This window comes from Pituophis catenifer, unplaced genomic scaffold (assembly GCF_029215685.1).
Source record: "Pituophis catenifer annectens isolate HBS135680 unplaced genomic scaffold, rPitCat1.0.hap2 SCAF_1, whole genome shotgun sequence".
Classification (NCBI taxonomy): domain Eukaryota; kingdom Metazoa; phylum Chordata; class Lepidosauria; order Squamata; family Colubridae; genus Pituophis; species Pituophis catenifer.
Genome location: NW_027256881.1, coordinates 250,228,655 through 250,244,445, shown reverse-complemented (window position 1 = coordinate 250,244,445; position 15,791 = coordinate 250,228,655). Strand labels below are relative to the sequence as shown.

Below are 15,791 nucleotides of genomic sequence, written 5' to 3'. Positions count from 1 at the left end.
GTTAAAATAGAGGGATTTTCCCCCCATATTTACCTATTATCTCCAGCCATGTGCAAAGACACCACAAAAATAAAAGCACTAACTATAACACAAAGACTTACTGGTGGTACATCCGCAGTACATCATACAGATAATCTTTCTCTGCTTCACTATCGATTAAGAGGTCAACCTGAAAAATGAATAATTTCATTGTAATTCTGCTCATAAATAGGAAATGCTGAAGATTTTCCCTCTGCCATTAATCCCAAAGCCATTACAGTATCTGATTCCCTTACCTGATATTGACTAAATACCTGCATAAATATTTTCAAAAACCGTTTAGGCCATTCACTAATGTAGCCCATGATTACACATGTAACTATGAAGGACTGGGCCAAAACTAGCTATTCACCGACTTCTCTGAATGCAACCATCTTCCTGAAGATGTGCAATCAAGTAAATTATTCCACCCCGCTTTGATATTGTGTCTGAGCTTGCTGTTAAATAGTTATCCTTTCTTCACTCTCTGAAACAGCAGGTTCAATTAACCCCGTGTCAGGTTGCAAGAGTTTCACTCTACTAACTGTTTCTAAAATAAATAAATAAAAACCTGACAGAATGACTTGCTTCTCTGGGCACTTTTCTGAAACCGGGAATTTCCACTGTCTATTCATTTCTATTAACAGTAAAAGTGAATTATTTGCACATTTTGCTGAGAGTTAAGTGGCTATAATATAATTTAAAGCCACTTAAGAGAAGAACATACGAAACTGCTTTATGCTAAATCACAGCATAGGTTCCTGCTCAGTAATGGAAGACAGCTATTACGGTATCACTCCATTGTTTTTTGTGTCCCGGAATGTGGTAAGTTATTTTCCAACATAGCCTCATCTTACAACCATTCATTAAGTGATTCTTCAAAGTTATGGCCCTGAAAAAAGTGATGTACGACCAGTTTTCACACTTATGACTGCTGCAGCATCCCCATGGCCACGTGATCAAAATTCAGGCACTTGGCCACTGTCATGTATTTATGACAGCTGTACTGCCCTGGGATCATGTGATCATCATTTGTAACCTTCCCAGCCTGCTTCTAAAAAGCAAAGTCAATGGGGAAAGCCAGATTTGCTTAATGAGCTCATTATTCACTTAACTGCAGTAATTCACTTAACTATGGCAAAAAGGTTGTCAAATGGGGTAAAATTCACTCAACAACTGTCTTGCTTAGCAATGAAAATTTGGGGTGCAATTGTGGTCATAAGTCGAAGGCTATCAGTATTTGACTTACTCTTTTGAGCCAGTTGGCCTGTTTCCATCAGTCTTTTGTTGTTATTGCCCTTATTTTGGTTACCATGGTGTTTTTCACACTGTGAGAACTAACTTTCACATCCAGATTAATGTAGCTTGAATGGGCAGTCTAACAGTCTTTGGTGTAATACATCTTAATTAATATTCATACCTGTTCAGGTCACCTGAAGACCCGAAGGTATATGGTTATAGCTATAAATACTTGCAATAGCAGCAGTCTAAAAAAGCAAATGGATTGCATACAAGAGTACTGTAAGAAAAGTCAACCTAAAGAAAAGTAATCTGCAATGTATACTTACTCTCTAACTGATATTTTTTATTATTTGTCTTGATAGGATGCCAATAAATTATGAACAAATAAATAATTAAGAATCACTTGTCAGTGTTTCATACAGCGTATTATGAACAGAACGTTGTCATGAGGAAGACAACACATTCCTATATATTAATAAAATATTTACAAGAGTCTGAACATATTCAGGGTCTTTTGAATATGCAATAGTAAATAGAATATAAATTTACAAGACACATTAGTCTTCCCTATTGCATCATTTTATCTTTCTAAGACATTAAAGAACATAAAATAAAAACATAAACAATGATGAATTCCACACTTGGAACTTAAAGTTGTTCCTTTAGAATCATATCAGCCAATAAAGTTTGTTTTAAAAAAGAATCATATCACCTTTTCCATCTATGACCTTAGAGACTACAGTGGCACAAATAATAACAAATAATTACTTCAAATAAACTTGTCTAAATTTGTCTAAATATTTAAATTTGTCTAAATTTAAATATAAAATGTAATAACAATATTTAGCCTGAATAATACTAGACTTTTAATTTTTATATTGAATTCTTTGCTTTAAATAAAAAGATTCCTTATAGAGTCAGTTAGTGAAAGTATTAATTTTATTTAGTCTTGACAAGTGTTTTAGGTACCTGAATGATAATGCTAATAAAGTAAGATTCTGAACAGATATGGACTGTGTTCATAGAAGAAGTTTAAATAAGCAAATTCGATTTCAGGGTGATGTATGCGTATTATCAGCACAAAAGGTCACAAGTACAAAGTACATGATCATAAATATATTTAACGCACATGGTTGAAATGTGTCTGTTGTTCCACAGCTAAATGTTAATAGCTCTGAGATACAGACATAATAGTAATTAACTGGTATCTTTGGTAAAGAGCTGCATAAAGCATCTTAACATTTTCTACTTGAACGTACTCTGAAAATTTGGCCTAATACTATACTGGATATATAGTGTAGTGTAATACAGTACAGTACAGTGTAGTAATACTATACTGGATGGGTAGCACGACGGCTCAATGGTTAAGATATTGAATTGAGATTCTCAGCAGTTAAGGTGCAGGTTTGAGACCCAAGTGCCACGCGACGGGGTGAGCTGCCATCCTTGCCCCAGCTTCTGCCAACCTAGCAGTTCAAAGCATGCAAATGCGACTAGATAAATAGGAACCACTACAGTGGGAAGGTAACTATCTATCATCATTCTGGCGACATGACTGCGGAAATATCTTTGGACAGCGCTGTCTCAATGGCCTTGAAACGGAGATGAGCACCATCCTCTATAGTCAGCAAGTTCGCTGAAAGATTTATTTTGATTTTTCCCTCTAGAAATATTTTATGCTTAGGAAAAGGAGGCAATCCATGAAAAGAAATTATGCCATACAACTTGTATTTTAAAATAAACAAGTACGACTTAAAATCATAGCATGGATATCTTCTGAACGTTTTCTAGACGAAAGAAGTACTAAGTATGTCTTGGAGCAGTGTTTTTCAAACTTAGCAACTTTATGATACTTGGACATCTTAAGGTTGCCAGCTTTTGAAAACTCCAGCTTAGAGGTTGTATGTGTTCTGCCTAAAAAGTATAGGGGGCCAAAAACTACAGTCCCCCCACTTTTGTTTTTTTGGCGGTGTTGGAATTTGGTAGCTTAAAGAACAAACCAAAAGATCTGCTAATGACATACAAATGTTTTTTTGGCATCCATTTTACCATGCAACATTCCTGAGCCTTCCTAAATAGGCTTTAGCCCTACTTACTGAGGGAGAATTTTAGCCCCTAGCATGCCCCACAGAGCATGATGTGACCAATGGTGGGATTCAAGTAATTTAACAACCGGTTCTCTGCCCTAATGATTTCTTCCAACAACCAGTTTGCCAAACTGCTCACAAAGTTAACAACTGGTTCTCCCGAAGTGGTTCGAACTGGCTGAATGCCACCACTGGATGTGACCCTTCAGCCAATGCAAGAACCACACTCCTATTCTAGACTGCAACCACAACCTTTTTAAGAGGAAAAAGGAAGAAATGTAAAATTAGCACTTTTACAGTGGAGCTGTTTGAATATTAGTCATGATTTGCACATTGCAAAAGAATGTGCATCTGCTTCAGATCAGCTGCATCTGAAACATACTTATTGGAAAAGAAGGCAACTGTAGGCCAACACATCAAAAAGGTAAGCTAGAAAAGCTTCCTTTTTGGGGTGGGGGACCTCTTAAGAAGTAGCAAACATACATTAGAGTGAACAAAACTGGAAATTTCAATTAGTCACCCCTACTGCACTCCATCATTCTCCCACTAAGGAAATCACATACTGTATTTTAAAAAGGCCAATGAATAAATAGAATTTTGTCTTTCACCCACAAAGGCTTTTTTTTTAAAAAAAAGGATTCAAATAATATTTAGACACGTCTGTAGGGCAAGCTGTGTTAACTTGCCATTTTTGGCACTCCTTTTCTTATTCTTCTGAGAGAATAAAAAATAAAATGTAATGCCATTAGGCTTTCCGAGTCTTTTGCGCGTCGGCAAAGACGTCCTGCTAGGAGACGAGAAGGGAAGAAGAAGAAGAAGAAGAAGAAGAAGAAGAAGAAGAAGAAGAAGAAGAAGAAGAAGAAGAAGAAGAAGAAGAAGAAGAAGAAGAAGAAAGTAAAAGTGGTCTTTTCCTTTTGACCGAAGGTAAGAGGCACCGTTTTTAAAATAAGGATGCCTCCCATAAACTCAACTTTACACTGCCTAAACTAGTTCCCCTACTTCGACAGGTGTATGCAAAGGGGATCCCCAGGTTTGGCTTCGCGCGTGGATTTCGCAAAGCAACCCGCGGCAGGAGCAGAGGGGGTTTCTCCTCCCTTCTGAACCCCAATCGCACAAATTCGCCCCCCCCAGGTGGATAGACCCCCCCCTCCAGTTCTGCTGAAATAAACTTTCTCTCTCTCCCCCCTTCTCCTCAGCCCTCCCCGCCAAGCCCGAGTTAATCGATACCAAGAGTCCAGAGTCCCTTCCTCTGGGACTCTGAGCAAAATGTCTCTTCCTCTCTGCTCCGTCAGCCGCCGCCGCTGCCGCTCCCATCCCGCGCAAGGCCAAACCTTGCAAAAACCCGACACGTCCTCCAACGCCGCGGGGATCGTTTGGCGTGGAGCTCCGAGCGCTTCCAGCTCACCTTGTGCCTGAATTCCCGGGCCAGCTTCCTTTCCATGACAAAGGGAGAGCGATCTTCCCGCGGCTCTTGCTTTGCCCAACCTGCCTCTTGCGGACGCGGTTCTCTCCGGGTTCTGGAGGAGAGATCAATGAGCAAAACTCTGGACCACCGCTAGAGGGCGCGGCATAGCACCGTGAGAAAAGCCGGCGGACGTCAAGGAAGGTCAAGAGGGAAAGGGGGCGTTTCCCTCGTTCACCTCCTCCTCTGTCCTGACTTTCTTTTTCTTCCAAGCGCTCTAACTTCGCTTTAGTTTCCGAGGCTAGAGATCAACAGACAGCAGCGTCTTTTTGCAGCAGCCCTTCTCCAGTTTTCCCTATTGATCTTGTTTAACACCATGGTAACAAGTCTTTTTGCAAGGCTGAATTTCGGCCACGGGTTGATGACGATGATGCCCATCGGAAGAGTGACTTGAAGGAAATGTTTACTTTTTACATTAAAAAGCCAGGCCATAAAATTTCGCTGAAACTTTCAAGACGAACAGCGGAAGGGTGGGGGGGGGGGGACTCGTATCTGAAAGTAATTTTATTTAGATGGTGAGAGTAGAATGTGCGAAAGGGCAGAGTTTGTCAAAGATTTTGTATGGTGGGGGTGGGGGAGAGACTTGGTGGCAGAATTTGGGTTGGGCTAGTCTAGAGAAAAGAAGGATTGGGGTGACATGATAGCAGTATTCCAATATTTGAGGCGCTGCCACAAAGAAGGTTTTTTTTGGTTTTTTTTGTCAAATTATATTCCAAACCAGATGGCAGGACAAGAAACAATGGTTGGAAACTAATCAAAGAGAGAAGCAACCTGGAATTAAGGAGAAACTTTCTAATGGTGAGGACAATCAACCAGTGGAACAGCTTGCCTTCAGAAATTGGGGCGCTTCATCACTGGAGGTTTTTAAGAAGAGACTGGACAGCCACATGTCTGAAATAGTATAGGCCAGGGTCTCCTGCCAGAGCAGGGGGCTGGACTAGAAGACCTCCAAAGTCCCTTCCAGATTCTATTCTATTCTATTCTATTCTATTCTATTCTATTCTATTCTATTCTATTCTATTCTATTCTATTCTATTCTATTCTACTCTACTCTATTCTACTCTATTCTAATGTTCTCTACTTCCTCAGCTCTTCCCAAGAATACAACAATCTTCAGTGTAAAGCTGATATTGGCTCCATAGATTTTTTTACCTTATTGTCACATAAGCATCTTCCTGGGTCTTCAGGATTTTTGAAACTCTTGTGATATTCTTTGGGTCTGTAAAAATGTTTCGGAATGATAGGATCTGGAGATAGTCATTGAGACTATTGACTCCAACCCCGTGCTCAGTACGGGAAGCCATTCAAAGCATCTGGTAGTTGAACATCTCTGACAGCTGGCATAGTATACAAATCACCACAGCTTCTTCCTCAACTAAATTATTTTTAGTTTACAGTAACTTCACACTGCACAATCAACCAAGTAAGGCAAAAAATAATATTGGCATTCCCACAACATTCTAGAAACAAATTGTACTCCAAAGGCTTCGAATATTTTCAGCCTTCGCAGAAAGCATGCTCTTAGTCCATAAAAGCCAGTGGTGTATAATCTTTGAAGAACTGGGCTAGAACTAGTGAGAGAGATCCAGGTTTGAGTCTTGACCTTGGAATTGATCAGTTAGGTTATACAAAATACTGTGCTAAAATAACATAGGATTGGTTAGTTTGTGAATCAATATCTAGCCATTGTCAATATCCAGCCATTGCCTTCACTGCCATTCAATTTAAAGTTTTAAGCAGGTAACATAGATATCCCCAAATGTTTAAAAAAAATTGGCTGCCCAGAAAGCTGAAAGAGGTCAATTTGAGACCAATTCAGTTATTAGATTAAATTATATTAAATAAAAGAAAGTGTTAGCTCTATTTGCATGTTTTAAAATAGTGTATTTCTTGCAATTTATTATTTTGTTAATCTTTTTAGTGGTATTCTGAGTGGGACATATAGAATCTCACTATCTGTAATTTGAGGTAATGTATTCTTATAGCAAACATGTCTGTCTAGATTCACACAGAATGGCAATCTAACCAAAATACTAGCTAGCAGATTCTGGGAGTTGAAGTCCACATATCTTAAAGTTGCCAAGTTTGAAAAATATTGCTTTAGTCTATTAGGTGAATCCAGATTGTATGATCAGTTTATAGTTCAGCCTGTTAAACCCCCCCACCTCCCAATAGAATTAATGAAATAAATTATCGCTCAGTTACCCATTGTTTCATTGTAGGTATAATGATTAATTGGATTCTGATTTAATATTATATGAACCCAGTCAGCCGAATAAACCACAATTAATAGCTTAGTACCATATGTATACCTAATGTTTTTTTAAAAAGATATAGATGAGACTAAAAAGCCTAAGGAATCATTGTTAATCCTGACTGCTGTTAAAAAGCATAAGAGGATATGGCCTGGTTAATCTTTAGATGAGAGATGATCCAGGAAGTGTCAGAGCTATAGATAAGACTGAAACTGGGGGACAAAAGAAGAAATCTTAGAAATGGCAAACCATTTCTTATTGTCAGGAAAACTACAAGCGTGTGTAGCATGATATTACTAGAAATCTGACTTGAAGGAAGAGTTAGATTCTTATGAAAGAGCCCTGGTGGTGCAGTGGTTAAAATGCAGTATTGCAGGCTAATTCTGCTGACTGCCAGCAGTTCAATCCTGACCGGTTCAAGGTTGCCTCAGCCTTCCATCCTTCCAAGGCTGGTAAAACGAGGACCCAGATTGTTGGGGGGCAATAAGCTGACTCTGTAAATTGCTTAGAGAGGGGCTATAAAGCACTCTGAATTGGTATATAAGTCTTAAGTGCTATTGCTACTGCTTATGAAAATTCTTTTGAGATGCTAAACTGCCTTGTAGCTAGACATACCGTGTAGTTAGACATACAATATCAATAATAGTTTATAGTTGGTTTACACATCTACATCATGGTTCATTATGTTACCCAGATCCAGCTGTAGCATTATCATTATCCCTCTTTTTAGGCTTCTGAGTTAAAAAACAACAACCCTGAAATAGTGGCAATATTGGACCAATTTAGCCACACTAGTTCCACACCAGGCCCATTGGATAAAAAAATGGCTATCTGAAGTTTATGGGAAGTTTTAATGAAACAATAATATCCATACAGCAAGTGGTATCAGCCAACCAGCTTTCTCCAAGGGCAGAACAAAACGGTCTAAATGGAGGGAAATCAAAACTAGCCATAATCACTAACTGGCCTATGAATACTGGCACCAGATTTAATTTAGAGCTTCTTTTGTGTGAATGTGCTCCATCACACTTGTTGTCTCAGTTCCTGTTTCAGAGAAGCTATGTATAAATTTAATATGTATTTTTTACAACTACCGGATCAATGGAAGAAATTAAAATTGTTTCTTTTTCAGGTAACATTTCTATTCCAGAAAACAAAACAAAACAGTGCTTTCCTTATAGTCAGTCTGTGACTTTTTGCTCTCACTTACCTTGTTGGTTAGCTGTAGCACTTATGTAAAGTAGCTGTTTTTTGTCCCTTCACTGGGACTGAGAGTTTTGACTATTAAGAGAGAATTAGATAATCTAAGATTTGAAAGAAGGTCTTATCATGAGTATCTTCCAAGGGTTGTTTACAGTGTATGAAAACAGTCTAAATTGTTTAATAGTTTGGTTTAGTACCAGGATAGAAGGTGGAAGATGGTGAGTTCTAGTCCTGCCTTAACTATGAAGGTCAGTTGGGTGATTCTGGGCCAGTCACTCTTTCTCAGCCAATTCACCTCACAGGGTTGTTGTTGTTGTGGGAAAAATAGAAGAAAGTGTGTTGGATATGTTTACCACCCTGAGTTATTTATAAAAATAATAAAGGTGGGAAATAAATAAATAAAATAACAAAAACTGCTGTCTCCTCTAATTATGATTTTCCCATTGGCACATACAACAGAATAAAGTTCTTGCTGAAGATGTCAGTCCCGTTTCATCATTTGTAATGAAATGAACCATTTGTTACAACTGGAAATATAATATACGGGGACTAATTACAAAGAGAGAATGAGATCTTTTAAATTTCTTACTGTTAACAGACTTCCTGGTAACTTAAAAAAAATCCTTTTTATCTGAGACAATTTCTCACCTGACATTGGCAGCTTTTAAAGCTTCTTTTATTTGAGAGTTGAAGGATGAAGTGAGAGAGATGAGGTGAGAGAAATGATGGCAGATGGCAGAGGGAGGAGAGAGAAAAGGAAAAAGTAGATAAAAGGGCCAAAAAAAGTTTAAAAAGAAAAATTGCAAGAAAGAAAAAAGTGATTCAAAGTATTTTTTTCAAATGGATAAGAGGGTTCTGAAATCTCTCAGGATTATACTTTAAAAAAAACAAGCTATGGATGAAAGCTAATATTGACATAGCTTTGAATATTTAGCACATTCAGAACTCTTCAACCAAAATCATTATCTTTTAAACACATTTTAATGAATAATTAATAGTTGCAGCTTCCTTGAAGGATAAGTTTTGAATGTGATTGAAAAATTAGGACCTGTTGTAACGATCACAAGGGAAACGAAATATGTTTGCTCAGAATAAATAGAATAGATAATAAATGAAATGAGAACTAGAGAAGTGGAGAAGTGGAGGCATGCTGAATGGAATGTTAGTTCTTTCATTACGTCTAATTTGACATCTAATTTATATAGCTTGGCCTACCTGTTTTTGTATTTAAAAAGTACAAAAAAATATGAAGACTTCTGCCTGGCATTGCTACCCTGTGTTTCCATAGTGCTAGGGTCTAGTGAAGCTTAGCTAATTAATTTTAATTAAGCTAATGAATGATTAATGGTTGGCTGAGCTCTTGCAGAAGGAGTGCAAACAGAACTTTGTGATATTTTTTGTAGAGCTGAAGGTTTTTCCCATTCATAAGCCCTTCCATTTTGACCTACCTCCTGGGATTTCCCTCTCTCTCTCCTGCCAGCAAAGCTCTGGGCTGCCTTGCCATCATTCCCACAATTATTCCTGTTCCTGTTGCTTCAAGGATGGCTTTCCTTCATTGCAAAAACAAATGCAATGACAAGGATGACATAATTATTTTTTTATGGGGCTTATTCTGCTTCCCCTTTGAACAACTGGATGAAGCACTGGAAGAAAGTGTACAGCAGTGAAGAAAACAACAGGGCATGGACAACTTGCCATAGCCAATTCGCCATGGCCAACTTGGTGTTGGACAACTCACCATAGTCAACTCATTGCAACTTGCTGCAGCCAACTCACTGTGAGACAACTCGCCAAGGCTAACTCGCAACAGGACAAGAGTTACACTAATATCAAAGAAATGATGGAATAAAATCATTAAAGAAAGGTTGGATAAAATGAAATGTGAATGACAAAAATTAAAACAATTTTTACATTATTTTAAATCCTTTAATTGACGAATTGTCCTGCAGCAAGCTGTCCATGGTAAATTGGCCACAGCGCGTTGTCTGGTGATGAGTTGTCCCATTCTGAGGTTTTATTTTGACTCAAGGCACAAAAAAAGGAGAGGTCCTGGCTGCGTTGATGAAACTAATCTGATCAGCAAGTCGATCAAAATATTATTACGATCAAAGACACTTGCAGGCTACTTTCTCAAATTATCTTCAAATACTCCCAGTGAAGGAAGCTGAAGCCACCAATTGATTGCTATTGTGGGAGGGAAAAAAATGAATTCAATGGAGTTTTGTTAAGCACAAAGCCAAACTGGATGTAGGGCCGGCCACTCTCTCTCAGCCCTAGGAAAGAAACAATGGCAAACCACTTCGAGAGAGGAATGAAAAACAATGCTTCTACTGAATCCAGTTACTGTTAACTAAGAGAAGGTAATTTTTTGGTTTTATTTCTCTTCTCCTAACCCTACAAAAGTTTCTCAAGCAGAAATCTCCTTAGTTGAGGAGTTCCCATTTGAAGACTACCATGCTGTCTGCAAATAGGACCGGGAAGGGGCTTCCAGAGAGGGCAAAATTATGCAATTAGTGTGGCGTCCCCAAGCGCCCAGTCTGGCGGTTGCTGCTGCCGTCACCTTCACCCACAAGCGCAGAACAGAAGTTCTGGAAGAAGGTAAAGCGAGGCAGGCAGCGGGCCCGCCCCTCGCCTTCCCCCCGCCCAGTAGCCGGACGCGCTCCCGGGCGCGGAGACCTTGTCTAGCCGTGGGAAAGGGGACCAAGCGCGCTCCTCCTCCTCCTCCTCCCAGGCTCCAGCAGCCGTTTCTGAACCTTCTCGCCGCGACGCCCAGATGGAGCCGCGCTCCGGGCGTCTCAGAGCGCTTCTTCGCGCGTTGCTTCTTCACGGTGAGTTGCAGAAATCGTGGGCTTTCCGGGCAGGCGTGATTTCTGCTCCGAGCGATCTGGGGCGTGGGGGTGATGGGCTAGAAGAGCCGGAGGGCCGATTCCCTGGTAGCAGGTAAAGGCACTTTCCTGCCTCCCTGCGAAGGCACTTTCCACTAGGTTCACGTCTATTCTTCTTTTGCAGAGTTGATCTGGCGGGGCGTGGAAGCGCAACTGACCCCGCGTGCAGTTTCAAGGTAAACCGGTATTGTACTCTTTTTTTTTCCCATCTGGCTGACCACTCGCCCTCTGGTCCACAGTCTCTGGACCAGAAGGCACCCTTCTTTGCTACCTTAAGAGTTGCATTGCAAGAACACAGTTCCATGGAGGGAAGAGTCTGTGGCATCGTGGCAGTCCTTGTGATGGATAAAGTGATACCTGATGAGATTCTCCTCCAGTGCTTTGACCTTTGAATGCTCAGGACAGGCCTGGTCCATCGTGTCTGTGCTGTGGTTGTTCCAGGAATGTGGTTCTCATTTGGAAAGTTTATCAAACCTCTTCATAACTCTGTTAAGACTTTCTACAGGTGTTAGATTATGACTCCAATAATTCTCTGCCGATGCTAGGAATTATGAAAGTTGAGGCTCCAAACATCCTGAGAATACCAGTCAGGGAACATCATTTTGTGTTGTGCTGAAATGTTCAGAGATGTATTTAAGGTAAAAGATAACAGTCAAATTCTATACAAAGGAAGCTATGAACCCACTGCAGAAAATCCATAAAACATTTTCTGCAAGCTTTGAAGTCCAAGGGTGAATATGATTTAATACGGACCACAGTACACTTTTCCTGCAATGTTTGGGGGAAAAGACCCATTGAATTCTTCATGTCTAAGCAACGATGTAGCCTGGTTCATCTGATTCATGTTGTGTAACTCAATCAATTATATAGAAAACTATATTTACATAAATAGTGACTTAAAATTGCATAAACTAGTCACAGGTTGAACATTTCTAAAAAAATGTGTTTTGATCTATGAAATAAAAAATAGTCTTAAGAGTCACAAGGTTTTAGATATCCAATAATCATAGGCTAATAATATATCATAATTATATGTATATATATTTTGCAGGCTAAGAAAAGGAATTTAAAATAACTATTTCATTTTAGCATCTTGTAGAATTCCATAGATGAGCCATTGAGTTTGAAAACTTTTTTTGGTGTGCTAAATATTGAAAAATATGGAATGCTTTGGAAATATATGAAAATGTAAGAATATGAATATAAATATAGTTAAATAAAATCATTTTCCTGCAGAAGTAGTTTGGGTAGAAGGATTTTTTTTTATTTCCAAGAAATGGTTTGGTTGTTGGAATATGGGGAATTCAATCTGCCAGGAAAGTTTTCACAAGGTATAAACACAGCATTTCTACCAATAAAATTTAAAATGTATTAAAATATTCAACATCAACTTCAGAAGAGAAGGATACTTTTACTTCCTTTAAAGGTAAGTTAAAGTTCCTTAGGTAATCTAAAGAAAAAACAGAATTACTAAAAAGACACTAAAACAAAAAAGGAATTCGTTATTGCTGTTTATAGCAATCAAAACTCTCAAAGGCAGGGCTTTATTTTCTGCAGCATCAAGAATTAAGGGGCACCCCTTAAATTCCATTTTTTTTGTCTACCGATTCAGTCAGGAGGCCTCAAATTGAGTGGAGGTGCAGCTTTCCTAAGTTCTGCATGAGTAAGAAAGGTGCAGATTACCTCTGCTCAACAAATCCAGCCTTGTTCTTTTCTTCCTTAGGAATGACAGCAGTTCGGTTCCTCAGAAACGAGATCCCAGTGTCCTCAGCGATCAGGTAAGGCATCAACTCTGCAGCTGTTTTTAGAATTTTAAAAGCTGGTGTGATAGAATGAACAATTCCCAGACTAGCTTATCCTGTATGTAACTTTACGATCCTATGATTATTTTCCTTCAATCTTTTGACACTGAATTTTTGAACTCCTGATTTGAATATCTTGACTATTTGCATTTTTGGCAGGATTGAGGGGAAAAAAAACTTGAGTTATAGATAGCTTTGCAATTCAAAAAGGGTTTTCTTTCATCAATAGACATTATTTGCTAGGAAGTGCCTTGACCTCTGTTCTTTCATTGGAATGGCATGATCGGGTCATTTATACACTCAGCATTAAGCAAAATGCTTCCCCTTTGTATATTTTGAATGAAAGAAATGTATTAAAATATATGAATATATCATATAACTGATTTAACAGATTCAAGAAAAAATGAGTATGTGACTCTAGAAGCAATTATTACCACATATATTTAATAATACATCATACTTAAAATGTATTTTTCTTCAAAAGTCACATGGTAATCATTCTTTTAATCACATATACAATAATTCAAAGCATATGGCCTTAGGTACTTTTCTTGCTTCTCCAGACTTTGATTATTAAATTTTAAAATGGAATAAAATATCATCAGTTTTATTACAAGCAAGGAAACAAGAATAAGAAAATAAACATCAGGATAAGTTATTGGAAATGATCCAGTATTATAATTTAATGGTTTGTCTAAAAATAATCACTAAAATATATCTCATGTTTTTAATTGAGAGAAGGCTTGTTTAGCATTTAGGCCTCATTCATAAGTTTAGGAGTGGTATTTGACAATAAACAATATATATCTTGCTTTCTTTCCTTTAATTCCCAGTTAGTGAATACTTATTAAACCAAATTCCTAATAGTTTGACTACATTTAAGAAAAGTGCATTTATTATTTACTGTACAGTATTTCTACATTGCTTCCCCTGCTATTGAATTTTGCAGATGTTTACAATAAAAATAAAACAATTAAAATACATTGTTTTAATTTATTGTACTTTATTACAATATTATTAGTTTAAATATATTCATTGAAAGTAAGAAGAAACAAAACAAAACAAAGCTAAACTAAAATATTCATTAATAACATTTGCATAAATAAATAAATAAATAAATAAATAATTTTATTTCTATACCGCCCTTCTCCCAAAGGACTCAGGGCGGTGTACAGCCTATTAAAAAACACAAAGACAGACAAAAACCTATTCAGCTTTTTATTTTGTATAGCCTATTTAACTCCTCTGAATTCATATTCTGTCTTTTGTTTCTCTCCAATTTTTTTGTTACTGAAAAGTTCAGTAGACAGAAAAAATATTATACAAAATACACACAGGAAATTTAATCGACTATAATTTTTTTAAAAAAGAGTCCAAGAACTGGAAGTAGCTTCTTTTGTTGCCTTATCTTCAGGCTATTGATCTTAATTAAATCGCTCAGAATATATGTAAAATATTTGACAGGTATTAAAGAAATGTTCTGAATATTATTAAAGCCAAGTTACTGCGATTAAATTTCTACAAACATTAACAGTAATGAATAATCCTTTGAATATTTCAGAAAGGTAGGAAATCTCAGATAAATATGTAACCAATAAGGGCTGAATTGACTATAGGGTTAGTCAGTAACTCAATATCACAACCTTCCTACTCCATTATTCCAGCTATTGCTAGTTTTTTTCATTATGCTCACAGGTACTGATTTGTAGAACATCACGAATAAAACAATGCAAGAATATTCATACATAGCTTGCTCAGTGATAATCTTGCAGGGACATATTTAGACTTCTTTTAGGAGAACATTTCCTGACTAGATCAGTGGACATCCTTCACAATTAAGAGGAACCACATTAGGGAAGCTTCCAAAGGACACTGCAGAAATCATAGTGGAATGTAACACATTCATGTTTGAGTTACGGCACTGCACCTCTGTTTGTATACCTGGCTAAAATTAGTCATGGCAAGGCCAGATAAAAGACACTACCTTAGATTCAGATTGATACTATCACACTATAGAGCAGTTCCTCACTCATCCCGAATAAGTCAGAAGAGTGTTGCAAACATAATGGTTCTAAAATGGGCATATCCATCCTTTTTGTCCATTCTTTCTTTGGCAGTGATGATGACTGATCCACTTTCTCCTGTGTTAATAGACCAGATCTGTTAGGGAGTATTTCAGCAGCTTCACCCTTTCATATCTTTGTATTAATGTCAACCCTCTGAGGTAAAGCAGACAAGAAACAGGACTAGATAAATTAATTCTACTTTATTGTAAGGCTACAATAACATCATCTTGCAAGTCTGAAAGTACAGACTTCCTGCTGCCACTTTTAATTGCTTGATCCATTAGGGCAGTTCCGTTCAAAACATCTTTCTCTGACCCTTAAGCCACTGGGCGTTGGCTTCTCTTGCCTGATTGTCTATGAGGCAGCTTCTCTTCCCCTCATTCCCCAAAGCCATCCACATATTCAATATCAGTTGGTCTTCTCGTGATTCTTTCACTCTCATTGCATTAAGTACAGCTTACATGCTGGTAGCAGCATCCATTCCATATGGGTAAGAACTTGTACTCTCATAGTCAGTTTCTTCTGGATCTGAGCCTGAGAAAAAGTCCCTCTTTCTTCTATGAGCTTCATGTGAGGATATGGAGTGGGGACAATGTTGCAGCAGAGATTGATAACCAGAAGTTGAATTCTGTCCACTTTCAATCTCTCTAGAAAAAAAAAATCAGAGATTGCCCACAGCTGCAGACAGCTGCTCCTCAGGAATCAAGATTTATGCAGTCAACTCATGGCTGAAAGTACCATCAAGCTCACAGTCATTAAGATAATCTATAT

At 38.0% G+C, this 15,791-nt stretch overlaps 2 protein-coding genes across 2 annotated transcripts in view; one reads left to right on the top strand and one right to left on the bottom strand.

The window, feature by feature from the left end:
• Nucleotides 1-4,788, bottom strand: part of USH1C (USH1 protein network component harmonin) — a 56,214-nt gene extending 51,426 nt beyond the window's left edge. Inside the window, exons 1-2 of the mRNA XM_070957447.1 lie at nt 4,753-4,788; nt 102-169 (exon numbers count right to left, since the gene is read on the bottom strand). Coding sequence (XP_070813548.1) covers nt 102-169; nt 4,753-4,788 — 104 coding nt within the window. The remainder of the gene's footprint in view (nt 1-101; nt 170-4,752) is intronic.
• Nucleotides 4,789-11,779: 6,991 nt separating this feature from the next.
• OTOG (otogelin) overlaps nt 11,780-15,791 on the top strand; it is a 99,250-nt gene continuing 95,238 nt past the window's right edge. The window contains exons 1-2 of the mRNA XM_070935098.1: nt 11,780-11,790; nt 12,876-12,930. Coding sequence (XP_070791199.1) covers nt 11,780-11,790; nt 12,876-12,930 — 66 coding nt within the window. The remainder of the gene's footprint in view (nt 11,791-12,875; nt 12,931-15,791) is intronic.